Genomic DNA, 26,794 nt, shown 5'->3' with positions numbered 1-26,794 from the left:
CGACTATGGTCTGTATTAAGAAAGCTGAAAGAGAATCACACGCGTTGAGAGATCATGGGGTTATCCACAAGCGGCAGTAGTATTAGTGATGATTAGCTACAGAAATAGAGTCCTAACAAAACGAAGGAAGACGCTGAGCCACTGAATCAGAGGGCTGCTACAAAGATATTTTGAATCTAGCTTACAGGTATCACTGACGAGCAGGAATACGACCTTTCTTCTGCTTGGCTTTCCCACTAAATTTACCCGATCTTCTCTTCTTCCGCGCAGTCGTGGTCGGAGTAGCGGTGGATGCAGGCGTGGGATAGGCACCCCGCAATCGCGTCCGGCCATCTTTCAGAGCTTCCGTAATAATAGGACTTGCGGCTGGCCTGAACTTGTGTTCCTTTGAATAGCTAAGTAGGGGGGAAAATCAGACCAAGGAGGCTATGATAGTAGCTGTTGTCAACGCACCGAGAGGCATAAACAACCTTTGCCTTCTTGCTGGGTATAGAAGAGCGCATTTGGAATGCTATGTAAAACAGAAAAACAATGAAGAGGAGCAGTGCGAGACGCTTCCAGGGCGACGGTGGGGGAGGATTGAATCGCTCGTCGACGACGGTTGTGTCCCTATTATCCTCGCCACCGTCACTGTCCAACGCACGGTCTTCCGTGTCTTCGTCGTGGTGGTTGACGTCGAGCAGGGGCTGTTCGTCCTCCGCCTGGCGTTGGGTCATGGTCGTTGTCGGCAGCCATCCCCGACGACGGCAACGGGATGATGCACGTTGTTTGGCTTTGTTGTCTAGTAGCTTCTGCTTTCCTAGTCATCCAAAGCTGCGTCTTCCCCTACACACTGTGCTCCAACGATGCCACCGCCAGTCATCACAGCTCCCTCGCGGGGCTCGATTCTCCATCTCTATGCTGCTATGCTGCGCACATCAAGGTCTTTCAGCTCGTACAACTTTCGACACTATTTCGTTCGCAAAACGAAGGACTCTTTTCGGGCATTCCAGGCGAGTGCTTTCCCTGGCCTAGGATAAATTTAAACTCATGCGCGCGATTATTCAGACCGAGGGGGACCCGCAGAGGCTGCGAAATATGTATGCGGGTGCCGTAAAGGACCTCTCAGTCCTTCGTCGAAGCGCAGTCGTCAACCAACTGTATGGCGGATGGAAGTTGTCGGTCGAAGTTCCAAGAAAGCCTGAAGAAATCCGGGAGCGGGGAGATACCTGATGCCTCTCAACTTTGTCCCCGGATATGTGCATCCCGGAAAACGCGCTTGTCACTTATGCCGACTGGAGGGGATAACAATTTTGCCCATCTACATTTCATGGGATCTGCGAGACACATGAACCCTGTATCGCATTGTCCCTCTGGTTTCTGTTTGATATAGTGCTTCACAACAATTTCTTTATTTCGTTAATCGCCACCATTCGACTTTTGCCTGTTGCCAAGGCCGTTCGAGTTATTGTATGTTCTCCAGTTAATGTTGTTTTCCTACACAACACCAGTTGACACATAATTTAACAACGCCTCCTTCCCCATATCGGAATCTGATCGACAGATGAAGCTTCGATTGAACAATCGGCATCTAAATTAATTGGCTGCTAGCTGATGTGTAGCAACATTGTTGGCGTTTATATTGAACACAACAACCTTATATTTTAAAATACACCAATACAAGGTCTCGGTGACAAACCACAATAGCCAGGTAAATTTACCCGGGGGAATCTCTTATACCGCCATCCAGCATTTTGACGACCAAGAAACCCGTTTATAAAATCTAAGCTACATGCAGAAAATTGACTAGACACGACGAGACCAAAATAGTATCTACCAATGTTGGCCACGACTGGAAGAATATCGAAAACATAATAATAGTACAGACTCAAACAATAAGATACAACATCGGGAGTGATAAAGAACAGTCAAGACCGTCCAGCAGAGAGAGAGAGTCAAGGAAATAAAAAGACAAGATGAATAGATAGTCGAAAGGTAAAGGAGTGTGAGTGATATCAGGAGAGGTGTGTCGTGTGTATGTGTATGTGGCGACGACGACGGCGATGGTGATGGTGATAAATTATCGGTGGGGTTTCGCATAAGGCTCACGCCTGAACGAAAGTATGTCCAGTCGGGAAAGAGCCATCCAAAGGATGCGTAGGAAAGTGTTTTGAAATCAGAAGCACCACCAAATGCATCCTCTTTCAGAAACCACAGGTGCGCTGTTCTCAACTGTCGTTGTCTCACTAGACGCAATGGTCTCAACATTGTCGATCTGCGAAACAGGAGCAGCAGCAGTGAGGACGGTGACTAGTTGAAAAAGGATATTATCAGCAACCTTCGTCAAGACTTTTTAGAAAAAGGAAAGGGCTGCTCACATGTCGCAATAGCGAAAATGAATGTAGCACGGAACTGCATTTTTCCAAACCAAAAAAGCTCAAATGAAGAATTTGAATAGAGTTGGAGAGAGTATGAGCGGACGCAGAAAACTGAATTGAGCTGGCAAAAAATGGACTGCAAGGGCCTACATCTTATATTGCTCCACTTACTTTGTCTCTTCAAACGAAAGGCTTAACTGAGTACAAAGGACATTGAGGCGACCTGAATTCCTCGCATCAATGGTGATAGATCGAACCGCCCACAAACAACACTCTGATTATGGAAGTGTGGCTATTTTTGGAACAAGGAGGCGCTTTGGTGTTCTTGCACTCGATTTGGAGAGTCCTTTCAAGATTCAGGACTGATCGTGCACCTTCGCACGGAAACGTTTAATAGTATCTCACATGTACACGTCATCGTGTCATTGAGAATGCGCGCTGGCTTTTAACCCGGAGCTGAAATTTTTTCGAAAGATTGGTCCAGGCGTTCCTGTAGATAACAACAGCAACAAATTTTGAACGTCAAGACAAATTGTTGTATCCAAAGATATCTCAGCTGCAACTGCAACTTCTTGAGAGTTATAAACCGGAACGGTGCATTCCCTTTGCTACGTGATATAGACTGAGTTAAATGAACGTTCGAGGTCCAATCGGAGTTCATTGAAGTGTCTTTGCCAAGGTGTTAGTATACTTAGAACATTTCATCACCAACCTTTCTACTTCATTGCTGATTGAACGGACATGTATATATAAGCCAAGTACTAGCAACGAACAACAAGTACAAGCACCTTGTAATGTCTTTCGTCATTGTAATGAACCGAGCATCAACTGTCTTAGCCCATGTATGTAACTCGATAACTGGCTGTACTTACTGCGAATTATGTGTATACATTACATTTAATTAATATATGTATCGCAACATCTGTTTGTATTTATCCGAGTTCTCGGAATAGGCAAACATTTCATCAAACGCGGCAGGCACAACTCTCATGCAATTCATTATAATTATCCCATGATTGATCTATGATTGGCGCTTAAGATATGTGCCTGTACATATATACCCCGGCTAAGCCCCTGCCACCCCCGTATCAATTAATTAAGCCATTATCAAACCTTTGTATCACTTCAAGTGAGATAAGACAAAGCGTACAGTCGTACACCCCCGTTGACATGCAAAAATATAGGAGTATTTCCACTACGCTAGTATTGAAATTTGATTAGTAGTGTAATAGTTAAGCATTACACCAGCCATGCGTGTGTTTCGACTTCTTTGTGGGCGTTTGTGAACCGTAGGGCAGAGACCCATGAGAAATCAATTGTTTTTTAGTCTTCTAGGCCTCACGTCGGAAAGTCTTCGCCCGCAGTAACTTATCAGTGCCCCTCTGTCGTCTGTGAATTCCGACGCAGACTTAATATGGACAATCCTTTATGCACACATGATGTGTCAATACTTAAGAATAGTATTTGATATCACGAGGGAAGCTCAGATTACTCGGCCTTATACCAAAACAAACAGAAAGTCTTCTGATCACCCCGAAGACAGATGAGGGACTGAGATGAAAAGCGGGTTCTAACTCCCTTTTCAAGCATTGTATAAGTTCGACGACGGTCGTTACTGGGACAAGGTATCTCGGCCAAAAATTTCAACCGCGGTGACCACCTGCGAAGTGGCAAAAATATCTGTTGTATGCGGCGGAATAAAGCCATGAGCAGTTGCGAAACGAGAGATAGAGAGAATTTAGAGAGATCAGTTACTACTACTACTCGGTTTTGAGGAAAAAGCTGTATTTTAGTGGTGACCGTTATACTGATATGTATTGCGACCATGAAATGTCGGGCCATTGTCGGACGACCTGCTAGCAGAATGATAAGGATTATAAATCACATCACTGCTGCCAGCGGCCTGTGTGAAAGTATAAATACCTTCGAAACTTTAACTGATCTTGTACTCTCTGACATATATCATAAACAGTGCAAGCGGTTCCTCTCTTAACGACATAGGGTCTCCTATAATGAAAGGGACAAAAGTATTTGTTTGAGCAATGAATAATGAGTGGCGAGCGCTGAAGAAGACGCTCTGAGGATCTATGTTTAAGCTCACTATTGCTGGCGTGCATGTTGCTGTGGCAGCTAGTACCGAAGGTAGTGACGCGAGATATATTCTCCTGCACGATGACTGCCATCACCGTTGGCGCGATTAATATCCTCGATTCCCGTGCTTTTTATTCCAACTTTGAACCCGCCGTCGATATCTTTGCTCCTGGTCAAATATTATCAGCGCGTGGATCGGTAACCCGGAGCGACTAAGGTGGGTATCAGTGCCTCTACGGTATATATCATGGTAGAACCTTTTTTGCTTAAATCTTGTCAGTTTAATTAGGCTACGCCTCACCGTGTTGCTGGTCTTATTTTTTTTCGATTGGACTCCAAGGCAATATGAGCCCAAGCAGCATGTCGAATCTTCTTCAGTTTACGTGATGTCTTGGCCGGTATCAGTAAGTTCCTCTATTGCTCGGCGCCTCGTGTACTACGCCACCGAACAACTTCTGGGACTGCTAATGTTCTCGCACATGTTGAGGCATAGGCGAGGATTAGCACGATTACTTCTTGACTTGTAAAGAATATAAATCGTCAAGCATCGTTTCGTACTTCAATGAGACTCGAGACTCTCTGTGAGAGCGTTGCACAGAACGCTGACCGCTTAACGCGAAATCACGGGGTGTGACATGTGACGAAACGTGAATGCGGCGCGTTGTCGTGAGATTGGCGACTTAATGAGTCTCTTCCACAACACAAAATATTTTCTCGCAAATTCACTACCTCCGAATAGACAAGAACAACTTGAATATGCCTTGAGCAAGAACGGTGCAATAAAAGCCGATACTCTCACCAATGCTACACATGTCATCACAAACTCGGCTCACTTCGAAGGCTCTGAATACATCGACCAAGGCGTCTTCGTCGTATCTGTACGTCTATCTGTTGCATCGCATAGTATGGAGACTGTAATGATTATCTAGGATCAATGGGTTGACCGCTCTCTTGTTCTTGGCAAGCTCCAAGGGTATGTTTTATTATCGTCAAAGAGCCACCACTGAAGTCAGACTAAGACCGCAATATTATTCTGCGGACCCAGGAATGATCTTTTCAGGCATTATAGCGTGCGCAACAGAGGTGAGCACCAAATGCACATGTTAACTTCGATTCTTTACCATGCGTGTCTTAGCAACTCCCATCGCACGACCTTGAAGTCCTTTCTGCTGGAATTACTGCCCTCGGTGGTCAATGGCGTGTTGCCCTCACTAGCGACGTTACACATCTCTTCGCTACCTCCCCAAATTCTCCCAAGTACACGACCGCACTGGCTCATCGCGACTCTGCTGGAATCAAGATTCTTTTGCCTCATTGGTTTGATGACTCAGTTCGACTCGGGATAAAGAACTTGTCGGTCGAACCGTATCTCTGGCCCAACCCGCCACTCCTGACAGATATTGGAGCCACCGCAAATATCAAAACTCACAACAGGCAAAGTAGCGAAGACAAGGCCAAGAAAGCTCTGTTGAGCACGATGAATGATTTTACTCCATCCTTTGACTCAAAGGTGCCCTTGCCCAAGGACGTTGACCTGATGTTGGTAAAGAAGAATGTATGGAATGGAAAGAGGATTTTATTGAGTTGGACTTTGAGTCTATACGGATCGCGAAGAGAAGCAGTCGAAGCCGGAATCAGGAGAGCTGGAGGAATGGTTTTGAGGTATCCGACCGATGACGATGAGGATCTTACCACTGAAGCGAGAGAGAAGAGGAGAGACAAGAAGGAAGCGAGAGCAGTCGACGAATGTGATATTCTGATAACGAGGTGGCGGAGTGGAAGATCGTATGGCAGGGTATGCAGTAAATCATTCGTTTTGTTCAACATGACTCACGTCCATCATCAGGCTTTCCGACTACATAAAACGATTGGAACAATGGCTTGGTTATATCACGTCGAATCGTCCGGACAGACACCTCGACCCGTTGACCAGCTCCTCCATTACCCAGTTCCTCGAACGCCAATCAATAATTTTGGCATGCACGTATGTGTGTTCCCTCTTCTCTTCTGCAAAAGGACCTTGTGACGATCCACGACTCAGGAAATCACGGTTACCAATTATACGGGAGAAGCACGCGAGTACATCAAGAAATTAATTTCATCTATGGGCGCAAAGTTCACACCCAGTATGACGGGTAAAAATACAGTCCTTATTGCCGCCTAGTGAACCCACTTTGTCTATCTTTTGGATCACTCGCTTACGTATATTTTTCTTAGTATACAAGGCACCAAAGCAGACAAAGCTCGCGCTTGGTCAATTCCAATTGTTAATCACACCTGGCTTGAGGATTGCTATATTCAATGGCGGCACCTTACGATGGCCACCGAGAAGTACATCGTCTTTCCTCCTGGTGTCGATTTTAGTAAATTGCTGGGAGAACGTGGTGTCGGTATACGAGGAGTGGAACTATGTGATGAAGAAGAGGGGAAAGAAGGAGACAGTGGGAGCGAAGATGAGAATGCCATGGACGTTGATCACGTCCAAGACGATGGTGTATGGAAGGAGGACGAGCACGATGATCTTGATATACTCAGTATGCCTGACCCCGACGATTTACGCGAATTATCGATTCCGCCGCAACAAGCATTTAAAACGCCTTCTAAAAAGTCCCCGATGAAAAGCAAAGCGCATGGAAAGTCATCTTCTGTGTCACCTTCGAAGAGAGTCATCTCGGCATCTGTCTCGCCTACGAAACGGTCGCCTACGAAACGGGAAGTTGAGGTGGTTATAACTCCGGCGAGAAAGGGTGCTTATTTGGATGCGATGAGGATTACACCTGCGAAATCAGCTTCAAGATCGTCTTCACCGGTCAAGCGGAGGACGATTGTTCCATCAAATGAGAGAGGTAGAGTAGGGAAGAAGGATGCTACGAGTGATGTGGATGGTGATGATGAGGGTACATCTCGATCTCGAGCTCAAACTCCCGAACTCGCTCCTATGGAAGTCGACGAAGAAGGTATTGACAGAGACGTCGTTGACGTTGCCAACCCACCAAAGAAGAAACCCGTGATGAAGCCGAACTCCAAGGCAAACGGGAGTGTAGGTTCGAAGAAGACAAAGAAAAGGATCGAGCTCATACCGGAACCAGAGGTATCTGGTGAATCAGACGCGACCCTGAATCGTACGCCGGCGACGTTGAGACGCTTAGCGAAGAAGACTCCGGACGCAGCTGAAGATGATATTCAAGATTCAAACAAAAAATCGTCGCCACGAAAGAGGCCAAACGAGGATGATGAAAGTTATCATCAGACAACTGAAGCAACGACTGCGACATCATCTGTGATTTCATCTGCAAGTTCACCCGCTGCTTCATCTGACGTTTCATCTGACGTTTCTCAACCTCCTCCGAAGAGACGGCTTATCCGAAGACTTACTAGCGAGGCAAGTTCGGAACTTGAGAAGGAGAAGGAAAGGGAGAAGGAAAAGATGAAGAATCGATCTCTAACAAAGCTAACTCGCCGTGCTACGAATGGCAGAATTCCCAGCGAGGAATCTGTTGATCATGAACTTGCCGATAATGAAATTGAAACTGGTGACGAGGGGGAAGAGGAGAAGGAGAATGTTGTTGACGTTCATGTCAAGTCGCCTCGGAAATCCAAATCGGACGCTCCACCGTTGCCAAAGACTAGTCTATTGAAGATGACTCGTGGTGATGCAAGAACAAGAGTTAAAGTCAAAAGCGCTAAAGCTAAAGCGCGAGAGCTTTATTCTAGCGAAGAAGAGGTGATGGATATTGTTAAAGACAAGCCTATGAAAGGCAAAAAAGGAAAGGAGAAGGCGAAGGCGAAGGCGAAGGCGAAGGCGAAGGAGGAAATCAAACCGAAGAAGAAAGGGAGGCAATCGAAGGTTGTGTCGGAGGACGAGGAAAGTACACATGTGGAGAGCGAGGATGAGGAGGAGGTAGGACAAGGAGGTGATCCTGCGACTAAGAAAACAACTTTGAAGAGCTTAAAGACACGACCTTCGAGACAGAACCTCGTTGAGGTTGTCATTAATACACCAATGAAGACGCCAGAAAAAACGCAAGCAAAGACCTATTCTTCTAAATCCAAAGGAAAGAAGAAGGCCGTCGCCGAAGATGAGGAGAACGCTGATTCTTCTGAAGTTGAGAAAGATGCCGAAGAAACGGAAGAGGAGAAGCCGGTGTCGAGGCGGGATTCATTGCGCAAACTCAAGAAGACAGAAAGTATCCGTGCTGAGGCAGAGGAAAAGGCCGTCAAGGCCTCAACCTTGCGTCCCAAACCAATTTCCAAAGCCGGTTCTACACTTGGTTCCAAACCGAAATCCAAAAGGAGACAGTTGCATCACGTCTCGCCACCACCAGATTCATCCAGAACGCACACTCCTGTCACTGATACCAATGAACCCCTACCGGCGAAGAGAGGCGCGGCAACGCGAGCTCAAGAAAAGTTGAAAGTCATGATGCCGGATGCAACGAAGTTCGAGGCAGAATTGAGGAAGGCTAGGAAATCGGGTGGAGGGATGGCGGGCATCGGAATTGGAAGTTGGGAACAAGAAGAAGATAGTGGAAGTGCGATCAAATCGAGGAATAAGAGGAAATCGAATGACATGGATGTTGATGAGGAGATGGAAGATGGTGGGAAAAAGAGGAGAAGGTCGAGCGGAAAGGCACGGGTGGCGGAAGAGAACGAGGACGAGGTTGTCGCGGTTCCGCCGGGGAAGAAGGCGAAGGCGAAAGCTAAACCATCAGACGGTCATGATCAAGCCATAGCGTGAGTGTTTTTTAAACAATCATGTTCAAGATATCCAGTTTACGCTCTTTTGAAGATCTGACAAGATTTATCTTATGACAACTCAAGTTGCTTTACCCGATAACATCAGCAAGGCAAGTTCTTCTCTGTCTTAGTCTCCATTGTGCATTGATTGTTCAATTATTCAGATTCTTGAGAAGCTTGGGGTCTCAATGACGACTAGGCCCACTCAGTGCACTCACCTTCTCGCCCCCCAGCTCGTAAGGACAGAGAAATTCTTATGTGCCTTGGCCACTGCTCCCTATATACTTGAAGCTTCATGGGCGACGAAATCCGCCAGCGCGAAGCAGCTACTTCGTGAGCCTACTTCTGGTCTCGAGTTCTACAATCGTTGTTGATGTTTCACTCAAGCCGAAGCTAACTTTTTACTACGTGATGAGAAAGCTGAGGTCAAGTATGGCATGAAGCTCGAGGAAGCACTTGAAAGAGCCAGACAACTTCGAGGGACACTTTTTATCGACAAGATCTTCTATGTTACGCCCAAGACCAAAGTCGATTTCAAACTTCTCAAAAGTGTCGTCACTACGCATGGCGGACAGGTAAGTAGCTAACTTGCAACTATCGATTCGATCTTCATCATCTATATCTCGCCTTTTTTTAGCTGATGCCGCAGTCCCCGACCGTTCGCTCGCTAAAAGGGCACACAGATCGATATGTCATATCATGCCCTGAAGATATATCTATATGGAGACCGCTAGTCGCGCAGAATATTCCTATCTTCACGCAAGAATTTCTTTTGATTGGCGTGTTGAAACAAGAGCTCGATTGGGATAATAGGGATCTAAGAGTACCAGGGTCAGTTTCGTGAATTTCTATATTTTTTCTCATACTTGGATTTTACTACTTTGACCTACATCTGATTTTCCCGAATCTATTTCTTATCATCTAACTAGGACATGTAATTTTTGACTACAGGCTATGTGGATAGAGTAAGCCAAGCTTCAAGCTTCATCTCCGACAGCAGGAAGACCTGATTGAGTTTAAAGAATACACGTTCCTGATCAACTTGGTTGCGTACGTACCTCGGTCGATGTCGGTCGTGATGCTTGTTACATGGAGGAACCGCCAGGCCTGAGTCCGAGATGTTCCGTTTTTCTTGTCAAGCCGGATCTGCATATTCAAGAAGTCAAGTATATGGAGGTAAGCGTGTGTGTGTGCAGATACCTCGTCAGACCCTGCATGGGTCGTCCAGTAATAGTGGGATCGGTTACGAAGCTGATTATGGATCCAATCTCAGTCGCAGCCCGAATAACGTGGCGTTTGCACGTACCCGAGAACTGCGAGTTAACAACCGTTTCGTACTACTGAGTTGCAAAATTTGGGTCTTCTATAATTTGTCTATAATTGGTCCCGGCTTGAAAGATCTCCATAAGAGCACAAGCCCAATGTATAGTCTGTTAATCAGCTTCGGCGCTCAACGCTCGACGTTCGATCTCGTTCATTAAATGACCTTCAAAATTGATATCGCTCCGCGACGATATCTTCGCATATCAACCGACTTCCATGCTCTTCCATGATCAAAGAAGGGGCCATTTCATTTTTAACGGAGTCGGCATTCAGAAACCCGGAATTCATTTGATACGAGAGATGCGGATAGCAAATATATATATATTACTGATCATGAGTATCTTATCGAGTCTCGGAGTTCAGTGTATCAGGATTCGGTGGGATATCTCCATGGGGTTTATGTGCATCTAGCCTCATAATTTTTTACGAGAACACAAGTATCAATAAGCGGGATGTAAAAAACATATAACATGAGTGTTCGAAGCTTAACGGGGTCAGAAAGCCACGCAGGGAATAAGTGGGTTGTTTTAATGTTATGGGACGGAACAATCGCGGCGACTAGAAATGACATTTTACAAACCAATGTATTCGCTTTCAATGCAACCTTGCTTTATGAGCTCTACCGTCTCCTCGTTACGAGGTTTGATCATACACTTGAAAGGCTCGGGACCCCTGATGTTTGTCAACGATTGAAGATGTGATAGAATTAGAAGAATGGCCTACGCTGTAATTGCTGACTCGAGCTTCATTCCTGGTTCGATCGTGTTCCCATTGGCGTCCTTTGCTTTAGATATGTCATAAGTGGTTAAAATATTGGTCGCGGCCATCCAAACGATGGAATTGCCAAGATGCCTTCCTGGACAAATCCTGTAGTAGTAAATCTAAGTGAGAAAAAATAGTGATAACAAGGGGTTATGAATACCTTCGGCCAAAGCCGAACCCCAGTTCAACATCTTTCGCCATTTCGTGATTGAGGGTACCGTCCTTACGAAGGAAGCGCTCCGGCATAAAAACGTGTGGATTAGAATACTTCTCCGGGTCGCGAAGCATTGCCCTATGGGAAAGATATTTATAGCTTCTTGAAGTCTTGGAGCTGGAAGTACTGACCAGATATTGGGAAGTACAATTGATCCTTTTGGAATGCGGTAACCTTCATAGACATCCTCCGCAGTAGAATAATGCGGAATAGCTATATCAAAAAACAAAGAAAAAGAGCATGGGTACAAGCAAGTCGGATTGAAGAAGGTGGGGCGGTTTTCTACTTACCGACTGGGGCGATCGGAAGCCACCTGACATGAAAATAAGATAAAGTTCGACCCTCATAAGATCGAAAGTGCCATACCTGAATGTTTCTTTTACGACAGCTGTACAGTAGGGAAGCAGAGGTTCATCATCGTGAGTGGGTAGTCTCAATTTTCCATCGGGGCCCCGAAGGACGGATTCCAATTCAACTTGAGCTCGCTTCTGAACATCTGGATGGTGAACCATAGCCAACATGAAAGCATTAACCATTCCAGCAGTGGTTCCAACGGTTCCTGTTATGGGAATTGACGGGGTTAGAGTGGCTTAGATTCGCCTCGTGGAGCTTCGAAGGTAAGTATTTACCCATGAAGATGGTGCAACCAACCTCCTTGATAAGCTCTTCTTGGTGAAGATTTGGTTCATCGTGAGAATAGATGTCATCAAGGGCTTCTGAGGTGAAAGAAGTGAGACCGCTTCCAGCTGTTCCGTTCTAGACTCCAATTAGATGTTGGCCATGATAAAGAAACATTATCATACCTTTCCGCGTTCTTGCCATTGCTTTTTAGCAGCAGCAAATGGAATATCAAGCATGCTCTTCATATCATTACGCCACATACTGGCTTTACGCTGAAAGCCAACCCAACTCGGTAAGTACTTTATGATTGGGAGGGCGTCTACAACGAAGGCTCCTGGAAATGAGGCTTGCTTGAGACCTTCCGCACCGGTCGATGAGAGTTTGATATATGGATCGTCCACGTGTTTGATTGGGAGACCAAAAGTCGTAGACAAAGATATTGAACCGACCATACTGTTCAAGGTCAATGATTACTACAGATGGAATATCTGAAAAGGACAACTGACTGGACAATGTGATCCATAAACTTGTCAGGGGTGTTGGTGAGTTTTCCTAACAGAGAATTGATGTATTTTATCTCGTGCGGCCGCTGCCATTTCAAGTCAACACTGGCGATAGAGTGAGAGTCTTCGACGGGGAACTTGAAGTAACGTTGTAAAAGTCGCCTCCTTACACGCCATCCTTCGTTGTTTGGCATAACGGCGAAAAGCCATGTAAAACCCAAAAGTTCATGAACCATAGTAGAATGCGGTCGTGAAGAATATATAGCGCCCCGCTTTTCCAATAAATCAATAGCCGTTCGGCGAGTGTTGAGGACAACGAGGCTTGTACCAGCCAAATTCATGTAAACGAGCTCAGAATCTTAGAAACAAACCATCAGCTTGGTTGGTATGCGACTTCAGCAACCTACTATGTTTTTGACCCCAGTCAGCATACGTCTCCCACTCGGAATGATTTGGTTTGTTGAGCAGGTTTCCAATGATGGGCAGCCGCGGCGGACCAGGAGGGAGTGGATAGTTCTTTACACCCCGACGACGGAAGGCATGAAGTATGATGAGAGCGATGAGAGAGACAAGAACAGAAGTACTGGCTGCAGGAAGTGCCATCTAAAAAGGACGGCAGGATCAGCACTGTCGAAGTTGATGAAGTTTTGTTTGTCTATTTAATGAGGCTGAGAAATCTGGACTCCAGATCTGTAACAGCTTGAGACATAAGTACTTAAGTTCCCAGCCGCATCGGCAAAAGAAGTCTCTCCGGTAAACGTTTAGTCAAGGTTTAGAGGCTGAATGCCGTATTCAAGTCCGGGGATTTTGTCCATCATTGGCGGCTGAAAGTTGACGGAGAATGCCCATACTTATGGGCATAATCCGATAACAGGCTAGTTTCAATCTAAAAGATCAGGCCTCAGGATCTGTCCGAGAGCCACTTGTCCGGGTTGATGTACGGGTATGAGACTAATCGGTCGCATTCATGAACCCGGGCCAAAGCGAAAACTAGGAAGGAGAGAAGCTCGGGCGACCCCAGTGTTCTGAATTCCGTGTATCGTTGAAAAATGTTTTTCAACATTACCATGAACGAGCGCGAAAATGAGGAAACTTCGGCACTTTGTCCACGACGAAAGGGCTCGGAAAGGGCTCGGTTCACATGTACTATATATATCTTCTTCCTCGTGATCGACTACGGGATTTAAAATTCAAACTCAGATAAAATCAGATCAACGGACACGAATCCACTGCTTTTCATTGGCATGAGGCATGAATTTCCACTATTACATTACCCCGCAAGCCTGAGGAGACGACTATCCATCTGAGTAATTTCCGGTATATATGCCACTTTGTCTGACAAAGACTTGAATTTGTCGCTATTTTTAAGATGTAATTTCGTTCAATTTTTACTCATTACTAGTGAACCGCAAATATACGCACTCCGGACTGTCCGAGTAGCGCATGACGAATACAGATTTCAAACAAAGGGTAAATTTAACCGAACTCGTCGTTTCATAAGGGCCGCTGACATCTAAATTTCGGAACATACATTAATTTAACCGCTGGTAAACTTTGAACTGCACCGAACACCTTTAACTGACGAATGTTTTTAAATTCTGCGTCGGTAGATGAGATGCTGCTACCTTCCGCCATTGACCCTCATTGACCTCATACCGCTCGTTACATTTCCTACTCTGAGGCAGGGGGTTTCAAACATCACCGTCAAACCCGTCGCTCATGATCACGCATCTTTTCCCAATCAACAGACCCCCGATGCCAAGTCGGATGCGGGAATCGTGTGGCCTCCCATTTGATCGCCGGCATCATCATATAGTACCTCCTTTTCTTAAAGATCTCACCCCAAATGGATGTTGGTCCGGAGAGGATAGATACTGGATAAATATGCGTTTGAAAGATGGTGAAAACCGGTAACTGAATAATGACGGAAAGATGCGCCATCCGACTTGGAGTGAGAAGCGATCAATATTCCACGCGCCCGAACTAATTCATAATATTCCTCGTTCGTATTGATTTGAAACCACAAGAAATATATTCTCAAGGGCTCAAGTTCCAATTATCGTTGTACTCCAATCACCCAAGCCACGAGTAAACAAGTTTGAAACAACCCACTAGAAAAATCCAGATTTGAACTGGAACCAAGAAAAAGTTAGTACGAGCAGTATTCCAAAAGGAAGCAAGCCACTCCAACTCAAGAGAGGTCAACGAGGGTCATCCAGAATGATCATTGGAACGGCTGCTGAGGTCGCCCAGCATAGTTAATCGTTTTAATCTGGTATTATAACGAACTTGAGCGACTCTTGTGTTTATGTAGTGACCATGAACACCTGCATCCTGTGGTGGCCCTTGGGACAACTTTTCTACTTTACGGTTCTCGCATTCGAGGTTGAGTAGACATGACATAAGATGGTCCGGAACAGATGCTAGGAGGGTGTTTGGAAGTCGAAGACGGCCTGGTCCACTGAGCGGGTTTCATCTAATAGTCTGATGAAATCCCGAATGCATATCACGTCTTTGATTCATCATCCCATAGTCTATACGTAGACTTCAACGGTTTCACCTCATCTGGGGTTCATCAACTACAGGGCGATAAGTGGGGCGATACGATCCGCTATTGTTCGCTGACTATTCTATTGGCTTCGTAGAACCCTGGAGTGCCACAGAACTCCTCGAAATCAGCTAAAGGATCATGTGCGTCAAACCTTTTCTAGGTAACGGTGGAGATGATAATTGGGAGTTGGATAAAATAGAACTTGTGTCACCCGATAGGTATCGGTGTCTTCAATGATCCAAGCACGTACAGAATAAAATGTTGAAGCCTTTGATTCTGGAGTCAAGCCTCACGTTAAGCGCGAACTCCCCGGAAAACGCGCGGAAGAGGGTCTGATACGGAAGTGCACGGGATGCAACCAGATTGTCCTGAGTAGTGTATCCTCAGTCACCGGAGATAACGACTCGCGTAATGGTGATAGATTGTTACCGCGGCCAACGGAGCGATCTTTGAGAGAGTGAGCTAAATTCGATGGTTGTTCCGCAACATGGCTAGTATGTCTTTTAAGCTATAAGCGAGCCGATTACTACTTGGATTGCAAACGCGTCAGAATTATTTATCTTATATCTTTTTTGCTTTGAACGCTGGGACATACTAGACTTGAAATTGGAACTTCAGCGAACTATCGGGCATCATATACACTTGTGATATATTGATATTTGACATCGATACGGAATTGATACGCTTATGGATTACGTCGGAAGGAGTTTCGATCTTCCGATCTTGGAACGAGAAGTACATTACTTTGCGGCCGCTTCCGCCACATTCGACGCCACAGCTTCTGACATAGCCCCCATATCGCTCGTCACGTTTATCTATATGTTCTATATTAGCACTATTTCTACGGTTTGAGCCAGAGATCTATTCACCATATCAAATCCTTGAGTTGCACGTACTGCGGCTTGCTTTCCAGAAATACAATAAATGGCACTAGTAGTAATGGGAGTTTGAAATTGCCAAATTGAAGTAACAAAATATGAGGCTCACCATTTCTTCCCTGCATCATGTGCTTCTTTCAAGATCTTTTGTATGACTTGCTCGATGTCAGGATGTGGGTCCGGTGAAGGAGGAGGATACCCAAGAGATATTGAAAGATCATATGGCCCGATGAACAAAACATCTAAAACAAAATATCATTTTGTATGAGCCGACAACCCCATCGAGTGGAAACTGGTATCACTTACCTATTCCATCGACCTGCGCTATTTCCCGCACATTTTCGACCGCCTCCTTCGTCTCAATTTGGACCATGACAAGGATATTCTCATTGGCTGATTCTAAGTACTGTGGTACGTTCATCCCCCACGTCGTATGGGTGAAAGGAGAGCCAAATCCCCTGCGACCTTTCGGAGGGAATTTGCAGTCTCCGACAATCTCTCTAGCTTTATCAGCATTGCTGACCTATGGGTCCGGGACTAGTGAGCGACGGAGAAGCAGAGAGAATACCAATAGGCAGACCATCGGTACAATCACTCCCCGTGCCCCAGCGTCGAGAGCATTCTTGATTTGCCAGCTAGTGCTCCCGGTTGCACCGGTTGCTGGTATCCTGATGAGTGGGCTGACACCGGCACTTTCGATGGCCACGGTGCTTTCGGCTGCACCGGGAACTAATGGAATAATACCGTGTTCACAATCGATGGCGATCCAAGACAAATAGGGGCTTGACTTGGCAAGAGTTCGTGCATGAAACAAACCAGGAGAGGTCAACCAGGCACCGAATGCCGGTTTGTTCGCTCTGAGGGCTTGTAAGAGGGCGTGGGTGGCCATGAAGTGCTGATCAGGATTACGACCAACAGGCCGTAGTCTAGAGTCTCAAGCCTATCATTGCACCCACGCATGCAATCTCACGAATATATTCCCGCTTTCAGAAGGGTCCAAGAAGACAAGACATTAACGCACATGTGACGCGGCTACGGCCCGGCCGTGACTATGGCGTAAGCTTTGTTGACAACAGTGACCACGGTGGACGTCGGTGGTGGAATGGTCAAGCTTCAAGCATAACATGAAGTATGCTAAAACCTCTAGGAGCGCCCACTTGAATTTCACTCAAGCTTACATTTCTTACCGCCACGCGGCGGCCGGGAGGGATCATCATCATGTGTCTACTTTTGAGTCGTAATTACGTTTCCCCACATCTGAGATCTACTTTTAAGCCTCAGGGTCATAGAAAATAAACTTGGTCGATTTAAGTAGCTACCATAACATCACTATTTAATTGTAGGCCGCGATGGCAGTTGCAAACGCAGCGTCAACCTCATTCTTAAGAGCAATGGATTCATCAACCAAATCAGCCTGGTAAAAAAATTTTGTTTGAGCGAGTCCTTCTAATTTGAGACGAAGACGTACAGGAGCAAGTGCAATGAGTGCGTCCTCGAGACTAGAAGTACTCGAAGACAGACCAGAAAGGTCCTGCCTGACGAGATTGGATATTCCACCAAGCGGAAGAGCATCGAAGGCGGGTTTCTTCGCTACAATGCCCACAAGCGCGTCCTCGATGATTGGTACTAGGCCATTGACAGCATCAATGACGCTTTGGCCTTCACCTTCGGAGAAGGGGGGGGTACCCTAGGATAAATTAGATGTTAGACCCGATGTTCGTCAGAGATGGAATTTGAACAAACTGACACTGGTAGCGGCGGTGGTATCATCGGTGGCCGATTGTACATTGAGTGCGTCGGTATGGATGGCCTGTTAATCATGTCACGGTCAAGCATATGTTTCGAAATTCATAATAATGTCTACTGACCAATGCCTGGGTCAAACTACCTCCGGTGTCGGGGAAACCATTGATCGCACCGTCCAGAGTTGTAAGCTGGGTCCTTAACGTAGCGAGATTGCTCAAGACGTCTTGCGCACTTTGAGCAAGAACTACAGCAACAGCGGACAAGAGGTAAGCAAAGGATTTGAACTGCATGTTTAACACGACTGATGATAGTACCAGGGTCGCAACTGAGAGCCTTTATAAGCCAACACTGAGAAATAAGGCACCAATTATTAGAGGAGATTGGACCCGGGATCGAAATCTTCACAGTTAGGTGAACGTCTGCTTATGGAATTTTGCCCATAAACATGAGGTCACCAAATTCAACGAAGCGTTAGCCATTGGAGGAAATCAACAGTCTGAAAAACGGAAGTGATCGTAGCACGCTCACCCACGTATAATCTTGACCTAAGAAAGCAGAGACAGCATGGCGTATTCGACCGCCGACCACATTGGTAAGGTCAGGTGCCCAGTCGCACCTGATTTCAGATGTGGAAAAGTCTATGTATGCTTGAGAGCGAACCAAAGTCATGGTACCTCATTTCCCAGCACAGTGTGATTGTTCGATATATTGAATAATAGATAGAGATTGAACTCACATCTGTATGGGAAAAAGCCGCCGATAGATTTAGCCAAACGGCCCAAAAATATCAGAAACCCTGAGAACCAACCATTTTATAATATGAAGCTTGACTAACCTGATGAGTTTAACTATAGTAAAACTACAAGCTGGATTAAACCAAGCCCGAGCTTGGTCGCCCTCCAAGGTCTTCATAGAACGGAGGAATGCGCATGTGCATGATCTCATAGTCACCGATTTCGCCGACGGTCACAGAGCCAAAAATAAGTGGCCCGTTCGACGTTTAAGGATGAAGGAGTTCTCATTGGCTTCCCAAACTAGTTGCTAGTCATAAAACACATGAATATGTCTTGATTTTTAAAGAAGATATGCTTCCTTACTGCATATCTTGGGTGTTGGCTCCCGAACTCCTTCGAATGCGCCGGATGCGATTGCCATAATCATATGACAGACGAACATGCTTCTATTTCACACCAGTTTTTCAACAACCTCATCCCCAGTTCCTATGGAAAGCCTCGAGTACCTTCGAGAACTTAGCCCGGGTGGTAGACCTAAATCACAAGCGAACATCTCGCTCTGTATCACCTTCAATTGATGTTTAAAATAGAACAACCGTGGCGGACTGACTAGACTTGTCATCATTGCTCCTGCTTCTATTCATCTTTCTATTCAACATATTCTTCTAAGATGATGAATATATAAGAAGCTACCATGTGTTAATGAAGTCCATGAGGCGTCGGGGACTATATGTTTCGCGCCGTTCACCTGCACCTCACCACATGATTCAAAATCAGAAGATTAGAGGCGGATTTGGGGTCTTTTCTGGTGGTGGTGTGTTCCACAGGCAATGAGCATTCTTGTCGTTGAGAGTGCGTCCCCCAGATGATGTCTTTAGATTATTTCACACCCTTGAGGCTCGATGTCAAGGTCGTGGAGTGCCAAGAACATAAGAATTCCGATTTTGCAAAACATGAGTAGTCTTTTTTCTTCCTAGCTCCACCTGCCTAATTGCGGCAGGTTTAAACTTTAGGTATGTATGTATTAGATGAAAACAACTAATTTCTGAAATTTACATCTCTGAATTCCTTATTGAATGAGGGGTTCTTCAACTATGAACCATGATGCAATAATTGCGGCCACTGTAGGGGTCCACAAGTACTTGTCTTCATGCCTTGTTCAGTGCTGTCCAAGTCAGAGCGAGCATATCGAATCATCGAAAATGAATTACGTAGATAACAAATATAATACAAAATTTTAAAATGTCCAACTATCGTCCTATGGTACTAATAGTAGTGGATCAAGCAACCGGTTGAAAAACGAATCTTTGCACAGCACTTCCATCGGATCCTTCTAGCGTGATCTAGAATCGTGCAGAAAGCGCGCATCACTTAAAAGTTCAAGTTAACGAGAAACTAGATCCACTTACAGTATCATCCCCGCCATTCCCCGGAGTAATCGTCCAAAGCAGATCCTGGAAAGGAATCTTAATCTAAAAAAACACGGGGTTCAGTCAAGAATACGAATGGTATTGCGAGGAAAAAAGACTAACAGCGAATGAACCAACTTCACCCGGAGCGTTACTTCCTTTATTCTCGATTAACCACGAAGTCTGTTTCTCCAAAATAGCGTGTACTTCGGTGTTCTATAGCGGCATCAGTCAAAAATTCACTTGTAGCGCAAAGTCTATTGAACTTACAAGCGTTGGATCTGCGAACGCTCTGGCACTACCGCCAACATTTTGGATCAAATAAGCACCATTTCCATCAGGAGTAACATTCCACTAAAAGAAATTCAAATACCATCAATTTGATTAATCAATTAATCGTTGAATGCTTAGCAAACTTACTTGCTCGAAAACATCAGCAAATTGGTTCGACATGGTTATAGGGGCATCGAACTCGGGTTGTTCAATTGGAAAACTACGTGCTGATCTATCGCCGTTGAAAATACGATATCTACCAGCCGCAAGCTATATATCATGTGCAGGCTATTAGTGGATTTGAAAGAGATAAGCTGGGTAGAACGTACATCCTGCGCTTGAACGAGTATGGCACCGAAAACAATAGTAGTAAGAGCAGAGGAGAAGAAGTTAAGGAACAACATTGCTTTAGGTGTGCGGTGGTAAGAATAATGAATTCGTAGTCGAGAGATACTTCCCATTATATAGTTTTACCAGTGAAACAAACTACGGTCTATTCACCCCGCGGATGATTTCAATCTTCACCTGGACGGTACCTGTCTTGACGATGCAAAATGTTTCTGCTAAGGCGGTGTCCGCTCTTAGCCTTGGCAATGCCGACATCAACATAACTTATCCCAAGCTTGAAACTGATTTTCCAAGCCTCAAAAGTGCTCCGCAGACATTAGGACAGGGCCCAAGTCCAGCTTTATTCCTGTTACAAGAATCTTCTTCCGAGAGCGACATCAAATACATTGTAACAAAGGCAAAAGCGAAAGCAGTCGCAGTGATGATAACTATCTGATCATTAAAAATAACTCTAGAGTTATGAGCAGAGGGGAACCTGAGGAAAACTTCACAGGAAAAGCGTCAAGAGACTCTATGACAGCATAGCCGCAGTCTCATTGGCAATTTAATAAAGTCAGGGCTACCGACCGCGTTTCATGATCAAGCTATGTATATGTTCCATTCCTCTTACAACATCAAAACCGGCTTATCGCCAGTCTTACGCCTCCCCCTAAAGAGTTTCAGTGCCAACCATTATCATAGCATACATGTCCCCGAAACCCTTTTAGAAACCATCATTATTTCTATCAAAATAAAGCCGTCATTCTAGCAAGCAGGAGAGCATAGCTGTAAAAAAAGGTAAATATTACGACTGGACAACGAGTGAAAACGCAATAAATATTTTATTTTTTCAAACCTAAACAAAAAAAAAAAAAAGAAACGAAAACACAAGAGCTACAATCGAGGGGAGTCCGCATAAACATAATGCTAAGAAAAAAAAAAAAAGAAACCCCACATGTACCCAAACCTACGAGTCACTATTACCGTCGAAAGGAGAGGTAATCGATCTATAGATAAAATGAATTAAAGAAAGTGTACGCATGACAGGAAAACATCACATTGTAGTACCGAGAAAATTAGAGAAAACAAAACAAAAACTTGTCATACTGTAAGCCGCTTTACCCCCAACCAACAAACCGACAACCCAGGCCCGCATAGATTAAAGGAGGAGAAAAAGAACGAGGGGGTAAAGCCCAAAGGGTCAAAAGACTTCTTGTATATACTTGCGTGAACATATACCTTTGCCGCGAGAGAGTGAGAGATAAGGGGTATAAACATGAGATTACGACATGTAGCGATCAAGGCAAGTGATTGCGGATCGGAGGAGCGATATCGGAAGGAGATATAAACCCTATATGCAAAAGAGTTTAGAATCTTCTCGTATTGATCATGCTGGCGAGCGAGAGGTCGAGGAAGGGGTTCGAACGAGCTGAAGCGCATAGATGTCGAACCAGAGGGGAAGCATACGCAATCGCCTAGCATCTCGAGTGTCACACCAACCCGAAGCGACACGCACCCAAACCCCAAGACGGCACACTATAATCCGCACCGCATCCATCTCTCGACCAACTCGAGAAACTAATCCACCACAAAACACATAAAACACCCACATAACCAAACCTTCCATCCCATGGCGCTCGCATGCCGACTGACCCATTTTTTGCGCTTCCTGTCGACTGAAAAGCAGAAACAACTCTACGTGGGATTGAGGTGTCGCCGAGTCGTAATGGCCACAGGTTACGTGTGCATGTGCGCATGCGGTATTAGAAAAGTTGTCGTTAACACAGCGCGTGTCTATCATCATCAAGTCTGTCCCTTCCTTGGCGCTCGCCCCCCATCCCTCGCCCTATCAACACACCTGCACTTTGCCTCTCCCCTCCTTCCCTCCCCAAGCGCTCATTCCGACTTTACTTTCCAAAAAACAGCCGCAGCCGCAACAGCTAAAACAATAACCGCACCCGCAGTTTGAAGATTCACTTTTACCTATACCACATATCAATCACCCATTCCAAAAACAGAAAAAAAAATCAAGATACTCACTGGGGGATGACGATACTCCTCCTCAGCCTTCTTCTGTTCTCCTACCCTGCCACCACCGCCATCTTCATATTCATCATCTTCATCGACCAGTGATAAACTTGTCACCATCGACGCTGGTGTAGGTAACATGTCCCTATGCTGTTGTAGCGTGCCATTTCTCCTCCTCCGTAACCTACCATCCTCTTCCTCATCATCATCATCAGAAGCAAACATCGATCCGGACAAAGCATAATCCCGATTGTTTTCTTGAAAACACACGTCATCCTCATGTAAGCAAACGAAAATAAAAATTTTACGCACTCAAAGAAGAACCAGCGAACGACTTCCTTAACCGCTTCTCCGCAGTTATTGTTTCATCTTTCGCAAAAGCCAAAACTTTCTCCAAAGATCCAGTTCCCTCCGAAGCCAATGTGGCACCATCCGATAACGCAGCTTCTTCATCATCCATCATATCGTGATCCAAATTTCGTCTTATCACGTTAATACCTCGTTGACTTCCAGACCTTCTCCTCCTCCTCCTTCTATCTCCTTTCGAGTTTGGACCTGGAGCGGCATCTTCCTCTTCCTCTCCGGCTGAAGCGGAACTTTGACTTCTAGGACTAGGAGGAGTAACCAGACCGCTCCTAACCACCTCCCCGGAAGTGAACTGCTGTTGATGCTTCATGACAACTCTCTCTTGTAGCCTCATCAACTCGGTCTTCTGACCCTGAACATCCTTGACAAGGTTACTCGTCGTTACATTCAATTGAGAAACCTTCTCGAGATTAACGTCCAAAGATTTCGATTTCGATTCCCACTCTTCTCTAGCACGCTTAAGTCGCTCACGTTCTTCTCTCCATTCTTCTTTAACTTCGTTCCATTGACCGTCGAACGATTTCTTGAATTCAGTAAAGAAGGACGTTAAAGATTTTCGTTCTTCGTCATCTTCGTTTTGGAGTTTCTCGACAACGACAGGTTCGGGTTCAGCCACGACGACCTCGAGCTCCTCCTTTTCCTTCTCCTCTCTAACCATCCTCTCTAATTCTCCAACTTTGCCCTCCAAAACCTTGATCATATCCCTCGCAGCAACATATTGTGTTTCCATATTCCCGGCCAATTCTGCCATAGCCGTCATTTGAGCACTCAATTGCAACATCTGTTCCAACATTTTGTCATTCCCGTCGCCGTTGACGATTCCATTGATAGAGGAAGATGAAGGTACGGTTTCACTCGGCTGGGAAAGCGGTGATGACAAAGGTGACCGGGGAGCTAATAATGTTCCGGATCGAGAACGTGGTGAATTAACCGTAGCGGGAGTGGTACCGTTGGAATTGATGGAGAGAGAAGGGGATTTTGTGTCCACGGTTATTTCATTAGATGAAGCAGGTTGTTCACGTAAACCAAAAGAGGGTTCAGGAGTCCTGGGTCGCCCAACATTCAAGTTCTCGTGTTTCCTCATCTGGTGATGATCTTCATGATCCACTTCGTGCTCGTCATCGACGCGTTTCCCAGACTCGTCTTCGCGTTCTCGTTCAGGGTCAATAGGATCCGCACGATCGTACGCATAATCTACTTCATCTATACGTGGATGGTGATCTCGCTCCGCTTCAGCAACTTCTTCTTCATCCTCCTCTTCGACGCTCTCAAGTTCATGAGGAACGATTGTGTGAATACTCCCAGCATCATCCATGTCTTCGTCATCATCTACTTCATCCAACATTCTTATATGTTGAATATCGTCGTCCTCGTCGTGATCATCGAATCCTCCTCTCGGTTCCAGAAGTCCATTGCCATTCTCCTGTTGTTGATGCTGCCCGTCCTCATCGTCACCCTCAAACATGATCTCTCGTGAACGAGTTTCGAAAAGTTGACGAAGATCCCTCACTTCTTTGCGCATGCGTTCTTGATCGGCAACGACCTCCTCGAGCGCACGGACCTTGTCCGCCTGTTTGGTGAGTAAAGTCTGAGTATCGAGGAGCTGAGACTGAAGCTGAGAGATGACGACGGTGGAGTTTGAAGTAATCGATGAAGGTGGTGGTAGCTCGGATTGTGGAGAGGATTCTTGCTGGTGCTGTGAAGGTTGTTCGGGTGGTGGTGGCGATGTACTCGACGGCGCGGATTGATGCTCTTGTTGTGATTGAGCAGGTGAAGACTGTCGAACGGGTCGGACCGGGGGCAGCGCAGCGGGGTACGGAGGGATGTTCGCTGACTGAGAAGGGTAGAGTCAGGGTCGGGTAGATCAAACACAGCGGGGAAAAAGGTTGCTCACAATATTACCACCTAGAACTTGGTGGATATCGCTTATGGATCCGTTGAGAGAATGAAGTTCTGAGCCAGTTTCTCGGCTCTTTTGGAGTTCGCCTTGAAGGCGACTGAGGATGTGTTCAAAAGTGAGGCCAGATTTGCCAGGAGGGCGCATACTACCGCCCATACCACCAATGCCAGCAATTCCCTGGCCAACATTTGGTGCTGGCCGCCGCTGTTGCGGGGCACCGACAAAGTTGAACTGGGAAGGCATATTGGGTCCGGGTTGGGCGGCACCCATGAGTGCATGAGGGTACGGCTGTTGATGTTGCTGCTGTTGCTGAAGAAGGTGTTGTTGTTGCTGCTGCTGCTGTTGGTGTTGTTCAGCACGAGCCGCGACTTGAGCATCTTGTTCAGAAAACACGCAGACCGCGCGGGCAGCGACTTTGTGGTGGATGATCGTCTTGTTGTCTTCACCCACGATGTCGATGCCGAATTCCTGCCAAAGGCGGTGAGAGAGCTATTCTAGCGCATATAGTCCAAGAAATACAGACCACGATGTCGTCGCTTTTAAGTTCGCAAGGCTCCGACTCTACGCCTTCCGGGCTGAGTCGCTCGCCGTTGATAAAAGTGCCATTGGAGCTCTTGACATCCTTGATGAGAATCTAGTCGTATGGTGTTAGCCAAAGGAGATTCGAGCAGCAGAAGACTAGCAGACCTTGCCACTGTCTTCCCATATCTCCGCGTGCTGTCTGCTCAGTACTTTAGAGTCGAAAAAGCCGTTCTTCTCGCCAGGAGCAGTCTTTGGGTTGGTCTGCCGTCCGATTTTAACACGCTGGCCGGCAAGGAGGGAGATGTGTTTGGGGATGAAGGAGTCATTGAGGGGGTAGAGGTAGAGTGCGGGAAACGGCTGCTGGGTGTGTTGCGCAGCGTACGACGCACTCGGCGGCATTGTCGACGACAGCGACGAGCTGCCCTCGACGCTCCTCCCAGCAGCTCCGGTCACGTGATGTTCCCACGCAGGGACTCCGCACGTGGCACGGCATCGAAAGGAGATTAATTCGATCATCTCGACAGCTCAGAATAATTCAACATTAATGCTTTGCTGGCTAGTTAATTATGTTGCTAATTCTTGATGATCATCAGATTCTACGCTTTCCAACCTAGAATGCGATACGTTCAACTGGAAATCACTACTTCCACAATCTACCCCGGCTGCGCACTGTAAACATGCGTGGTGTGCTCATGTCTAGATGCCCATAAGCTAGACGCTTCGGCACCCCCTCTGACACGTTGTTTTCTTTAGACGTTCATGTTCACTAGCGCCAAGCCAAGCAGGCTCCAGCACCGCAGACATCACAGCAAGGCATGGTTTGCTCTCATTGGTACTTTGATCCAATACTCATCATTGATTCTCCTTCTCAAACCATAGACGCCGATTCATTGGAGCGCTGAAGTCTATTTGATGTACCGCAGTGGTCACCCGCGACAGGCTCACGATCGTCTTTGCATTCTTAATCCGCTGCTTAACTTGTCGTAGGTTTACGATCCTTGTGGCGGTCCTCCATGCCGCCGCTTCCACACTTGGCACCTCGCTGCGCAAAGGAGAACATGCGTGGTATGCGTCGTAGCTGGTCGTTTTCAAGCTGGCCAGTTGAGCGACCTTTGGCACGTTGCCTTATATCGTCCTATCATCCACCGTCTTCTACTCAAACTCTGAGGCTCACTCACTCCTGAATTTTTTTTTTGGAGGAGGAGCCTTAATGACCTCGGACAACTGACCAAGTCGGCTATAACTGCCATTGTTTTTGCGTTCCAGGGGAAAAATGCAACTCTCACTCCTTCAGTTGTTGTGTTTTAGACATGCACGCTCACCAAAGCGGACTCTAGCAAGTCATCCTCCTTGCCGCTTGGCACATCACATCCAGGCACGGATGTTTCCATCGGTACTCTGATCCAATACTCAGTCCCGCTCCAAAAGTTTGACTGGCCAACTCATCCACGA

At 46.1% G+C, this 26,794-nt stretch overlaps 10 protein-coding genes across 10 annotated transcripts; 2 read left to right on the top strand and 8 right to left on the bottom strand.

Moving 5' to 3' along the window:
• Positions 1–46: 46 nt before the first annotated feature.
• Positions 47–726, bottom strand: AGABI2DRAFT_194669 (hypothetical protein). Its single transcript, XM_006464017.1, has 3 exons — positions 454–726; positions 186–395; positions 47–133 (listed from the first exon to the last, which is right to left on the bottom strand). Exons 1-2 carry the CDS (start codon positions 714–716, stop codon positions 191–193), a joined length of 468 nt encoding a protein of 155 aa, XP_006464080.1. The 5' UTR covers positions 717–726; the 3' UTR covers positions 47–133; positions 186–190.
• Positions 727–830: 104 nt separating this feature from the next.
• Positions 831–1,531, top strand: AGABI2DRAFT_194668 (hypothetical protein). Its single transcript, XM_006464016.1, has 2 exons — positions 831–992; positions 1,048–1,531. Exons 1-2 carry the CDS (start codon positions 846–848, stop codon positions 1,210–1,212), a joined length of 312 nt encoding a protein of 103 aa, XP_006464079.1. The 5' UTR covers positions 831–845; the 3' UTR covers positions 1,213–1,531.
• Positions 1,532–1,734: 203 nt separating this feature from the next.
• On the bottom strand, positions 1,735–2,447 carry AGABI2DRAFT_194666 (hypothetical protein). Its single transcript, XM_006464015.1, has 2 exons — positions 2,359–2,447; positions 1,735–2,289 (listed from the first exon to the last, which is right to left on the bottom strand). The coding sequence occupies exons 1-2, from the start codon at positions 2,395–2,397 to the stop codon at positions 1,813–1,815; spliced, it is 516 nt and encodes a 171-aa protein (XP_006464078.1). The 5' UTR covers positions 2,398–2,447; the 3' UTR covers positions 1,735–1,812.
• Positions 2,448–5,131: 2,684 nt separating this feature from the next.
• AGABI2DRAFT_180183 (hypothetical protein) lies at positions 5,132–10,149 on the top strand (the record flags this gene model as incomplete). Its single annotated transcript, XM_006464014.1, has 12 exons — positions 5,132–5,326; positions 5,378–5,421; positions 5,468–5,531; positions 5,584–6,243; positions 6,295–6,432; positions 6,490–6,611; positions 6,666–9,182; positions 9,238–9,295; positions 9,350–9,518; positions 9,573–9,760; positions 9,823–10,016; positions 10,137–10,149. The coding sequence occupies 12 exons, from the start codon at positions 5,132–5,134 to the stop codon at positions 10,147–10,149; spliced, it is 4,362 nt and encodes a 1,453-aa protein (XP_006464077.1).
• A 751-nt stretch (positions 10,150–10,900) lies between these two features.
• AGABI2DRAFT_180182 (hypothetical protein) lies at positions 10,901–13,213 on the bottom strand (the record flags this gene model as incomplete). The annotated part of the gene is made up of 10 exons (XM_006464013.1): positions 10,901–11,180; positions 11,232–11,375; positions 11,431–11,562; positions 11,616–11,697; positions 11,775–11,797; positions 11,851–12,043; positions 12,114–12,240; positions 12,288–12,558; positions 12,612–12,966; positions 13,016–13,213. Coding segments are annotated over 10 exons (1,625 nt in total), but the record flags the coding sequence as incomplete, so codon positions are not given.
• A 243-nt stretch (positions 13,214–13,456) lies between these two features.
• On the bottom strand, positions 13,457–13,731 carry AGABI2DRAFT_194664 (hypothetical protein). Its single transcript, XM_006464012.1, has one exon. The coding sequence runs from the start codon at positions 13,675–13,677 to the stop codon at positions 13,510–13,512; it is 168 nt and encodes a 55-aa protein (XP_006464075.1). The 5' UTR covers positions 13,678–13,731; the 3' UTR covers positions 13,457–13,509.
• Positions 13,732–16,142: 2,411 nt separating this feature from the next.
• On the bottom strand, positions 16,143–16,926 carry AGABI2DRAFT_75077 (hypothetical protein; the record flags this gene model as incomplete). Its single annotated transcript, XM_006464011.1, has 3 exons — positions 16,143–16,279; positions 16,344–16,560; positions 16,618–16,926. The coding sequence occupies 3 exons, from the start codon at positions 16,924–16,926 to the stop codon at positions 16,143–16,145; spliced, it is 663 nt and encodes a 220-aa protein (XP_006464074.1).
• A 244-nt stretch (positions 16,927–17,170) lies between these two features.
• AGABI2DRAFT_194662 (hypothetical protein) lies at positions 17,171–18,077 on the bottom strand. The gene is made up of 5 exons (XM_006464010.1): positions 17,907–18,077; positions 17,785–17,847; positions 17,506–17,719; positions 17,357–17,451; positions 17,171–17,304 (listed from the first exon to the last, which is right to left on the bottom strand). The coding sequence occupies exons 1-4, from the start codon at positions 18,071–18,073 to the stop codon at positions 17,371–17,373; spliced, it is 525 nt and encodes a 174-aa protein (XP_006464073.1). The 5' UTR covers positions 18,074–18,077; the 3' UTR covers positions 17,171–17,304; positions 17,357–17,370.
• Positions 18,078–19,797: 1,720 nt separating this feature from the next.
• AGABI2DRAFT_180179 (hypothetical protein) lies at positions 19,798–20,611 on the bottom strand (the record flags this gene model as incomplete). The annotated part of the gene is made up of 6 exons (XM_006464009.1): positions 20,529–20,611; positions 20,347–20,469; positions 20,197–20,280; positions 20,050–20,142; positions 19,927–19,989; positions 19,798–19,860 (listed from the first exon to the last, which is right to left on the bottom strand). The coding sequence occupies exons 1-6, from the start codon at positions 20,601–20,603 to the stop codon at positions 19,798–19,800; spliced, it is 501 nt and encodes a 166-aa protein (XP_006464072.1). The 5' UTR covers positions 20,604–20,611.
• Positions 20,612–24,310: 3,699 nt separating this feature from the next.
• AGABI2DRAFT_51606 (hypothetical protein) lies at positions 24,311–25,741 on the bottom strand (the record flags this gene model as incomplete). The annotated part of the gene is made up of 5 exons (XM_006464008.1): positions 24,311–24,650; positions 24,699–24,754; positions 24,815–25,288; positions 25,344–25,454; positions 25,508–25,741. Coding segments are annotated over 5 exons (1,215 nt in total), but the record flags the coding sequence as incomplete, so codon positions are not given.
• Positions 25,742–26,794: the final 1,053 nt, after the last annotated feature.

The sequence above is a fragment of the Agaricus bisporus genome, assembly GCF_000300575.1.
Source record: "Agaricus bisporus var. bisporus H97 unplaced genomic scaffold AGABI2scaffold_9, whole genome shotgun sequence".
Lineage (NCBI taxonomy): Eukaryota > Fungi > Basidiomycota > Agaricomycetes > Agaricales > Agaricaceae > Agaricus > Agaricus bisporus.
Note: the sequence above shows the minus strand (reverse complement) of the source record. Positions and strands in the feature narration are given on the sequence as shown.

What these genes read in the sequence shown, in the direction of transcription:
- AGABI2DRAFT_194664 (XM_006464012.1), bottom strand. Translation starts at nt 13,677, where the DNA reads ATGGTAATGTTGAAAAACATTTTTCAACGATACACGGAATTCAGAACA.
- AGABI2DRAFT_194668 (XM_006464016.1), top strand. Translation starts at nt 846, where the DNA reads ATGCCACCGCCAGTCATCACAGCTCCCTCGCGGGGCTCGATTCTCCAT. An exon ending in ACTCTTTTCGGGCATTCCAG is followed by an intron (nt 993 to 1,047) that starts GCGAGTGCTTTC and finishes GCGATTATTCAG; the next exon opens with ACCGAGGGGGACCCGCAGAG.
- AGABI2DRAFT_194669 (XM_006464017.1), bottom strand. Translation starts at nt 716, where the DNA reads ATGACCCAACGCCAGGCGGAGGACGAACAGCCCCTGCTCGACGTCAAC. An exon ending in AAGGTTGTTTATGCCTCTCG is followed by an intron (nt 396 to 453) that starts GTGCGTTGACAA and finishes CCCCCTACTTAG; the next exon opens with CTATTCAAAGGAACACAAGT.
- AGABI2DRAFT_194662 (XM_006464010.1), bottom strand. Translation starts at nt 18,073, where the DNA reads ATGCAGTTCAAATCCTTTGCTTACCTCTTGTCCGCTGTTGCTGTAGTT. An exon ending in ATACCACCGCCGCTACCAGT is followed by an intron (nt 17,720 to 17,784) that starts GTCAGTTTGTTC and finishes ATCCTAGGGTAC; the next exon opens with CCCCCCCTTCTCCGAAGGTG. An exon ending in CACTCATTGCACTTGCTCCT is followed by an intron (nt 17,452 to 17,505) that starts GTACGTCTTCGT and finishes TTTTTTTACCAG; the next exon opens with GCTGATTTGGTTGATGAATC.
- AGABI2DRAFT_194666 (XM_006464015.1), bottom strand. Translation starts at nt 2,397, where the DNA reads ATGCAGTTCCGTGCTACATTCATTTTCGCTATTGCGACA. An exon ending in TCATTTTCGCTATTGCGACA is followed by an intron (nt 2,290 to 2,358) that starts TGTGAGCAGCCC and finishes TTTTTCAACTAG; the next exon opens with TCACCGTCCTCACTGCTGCT.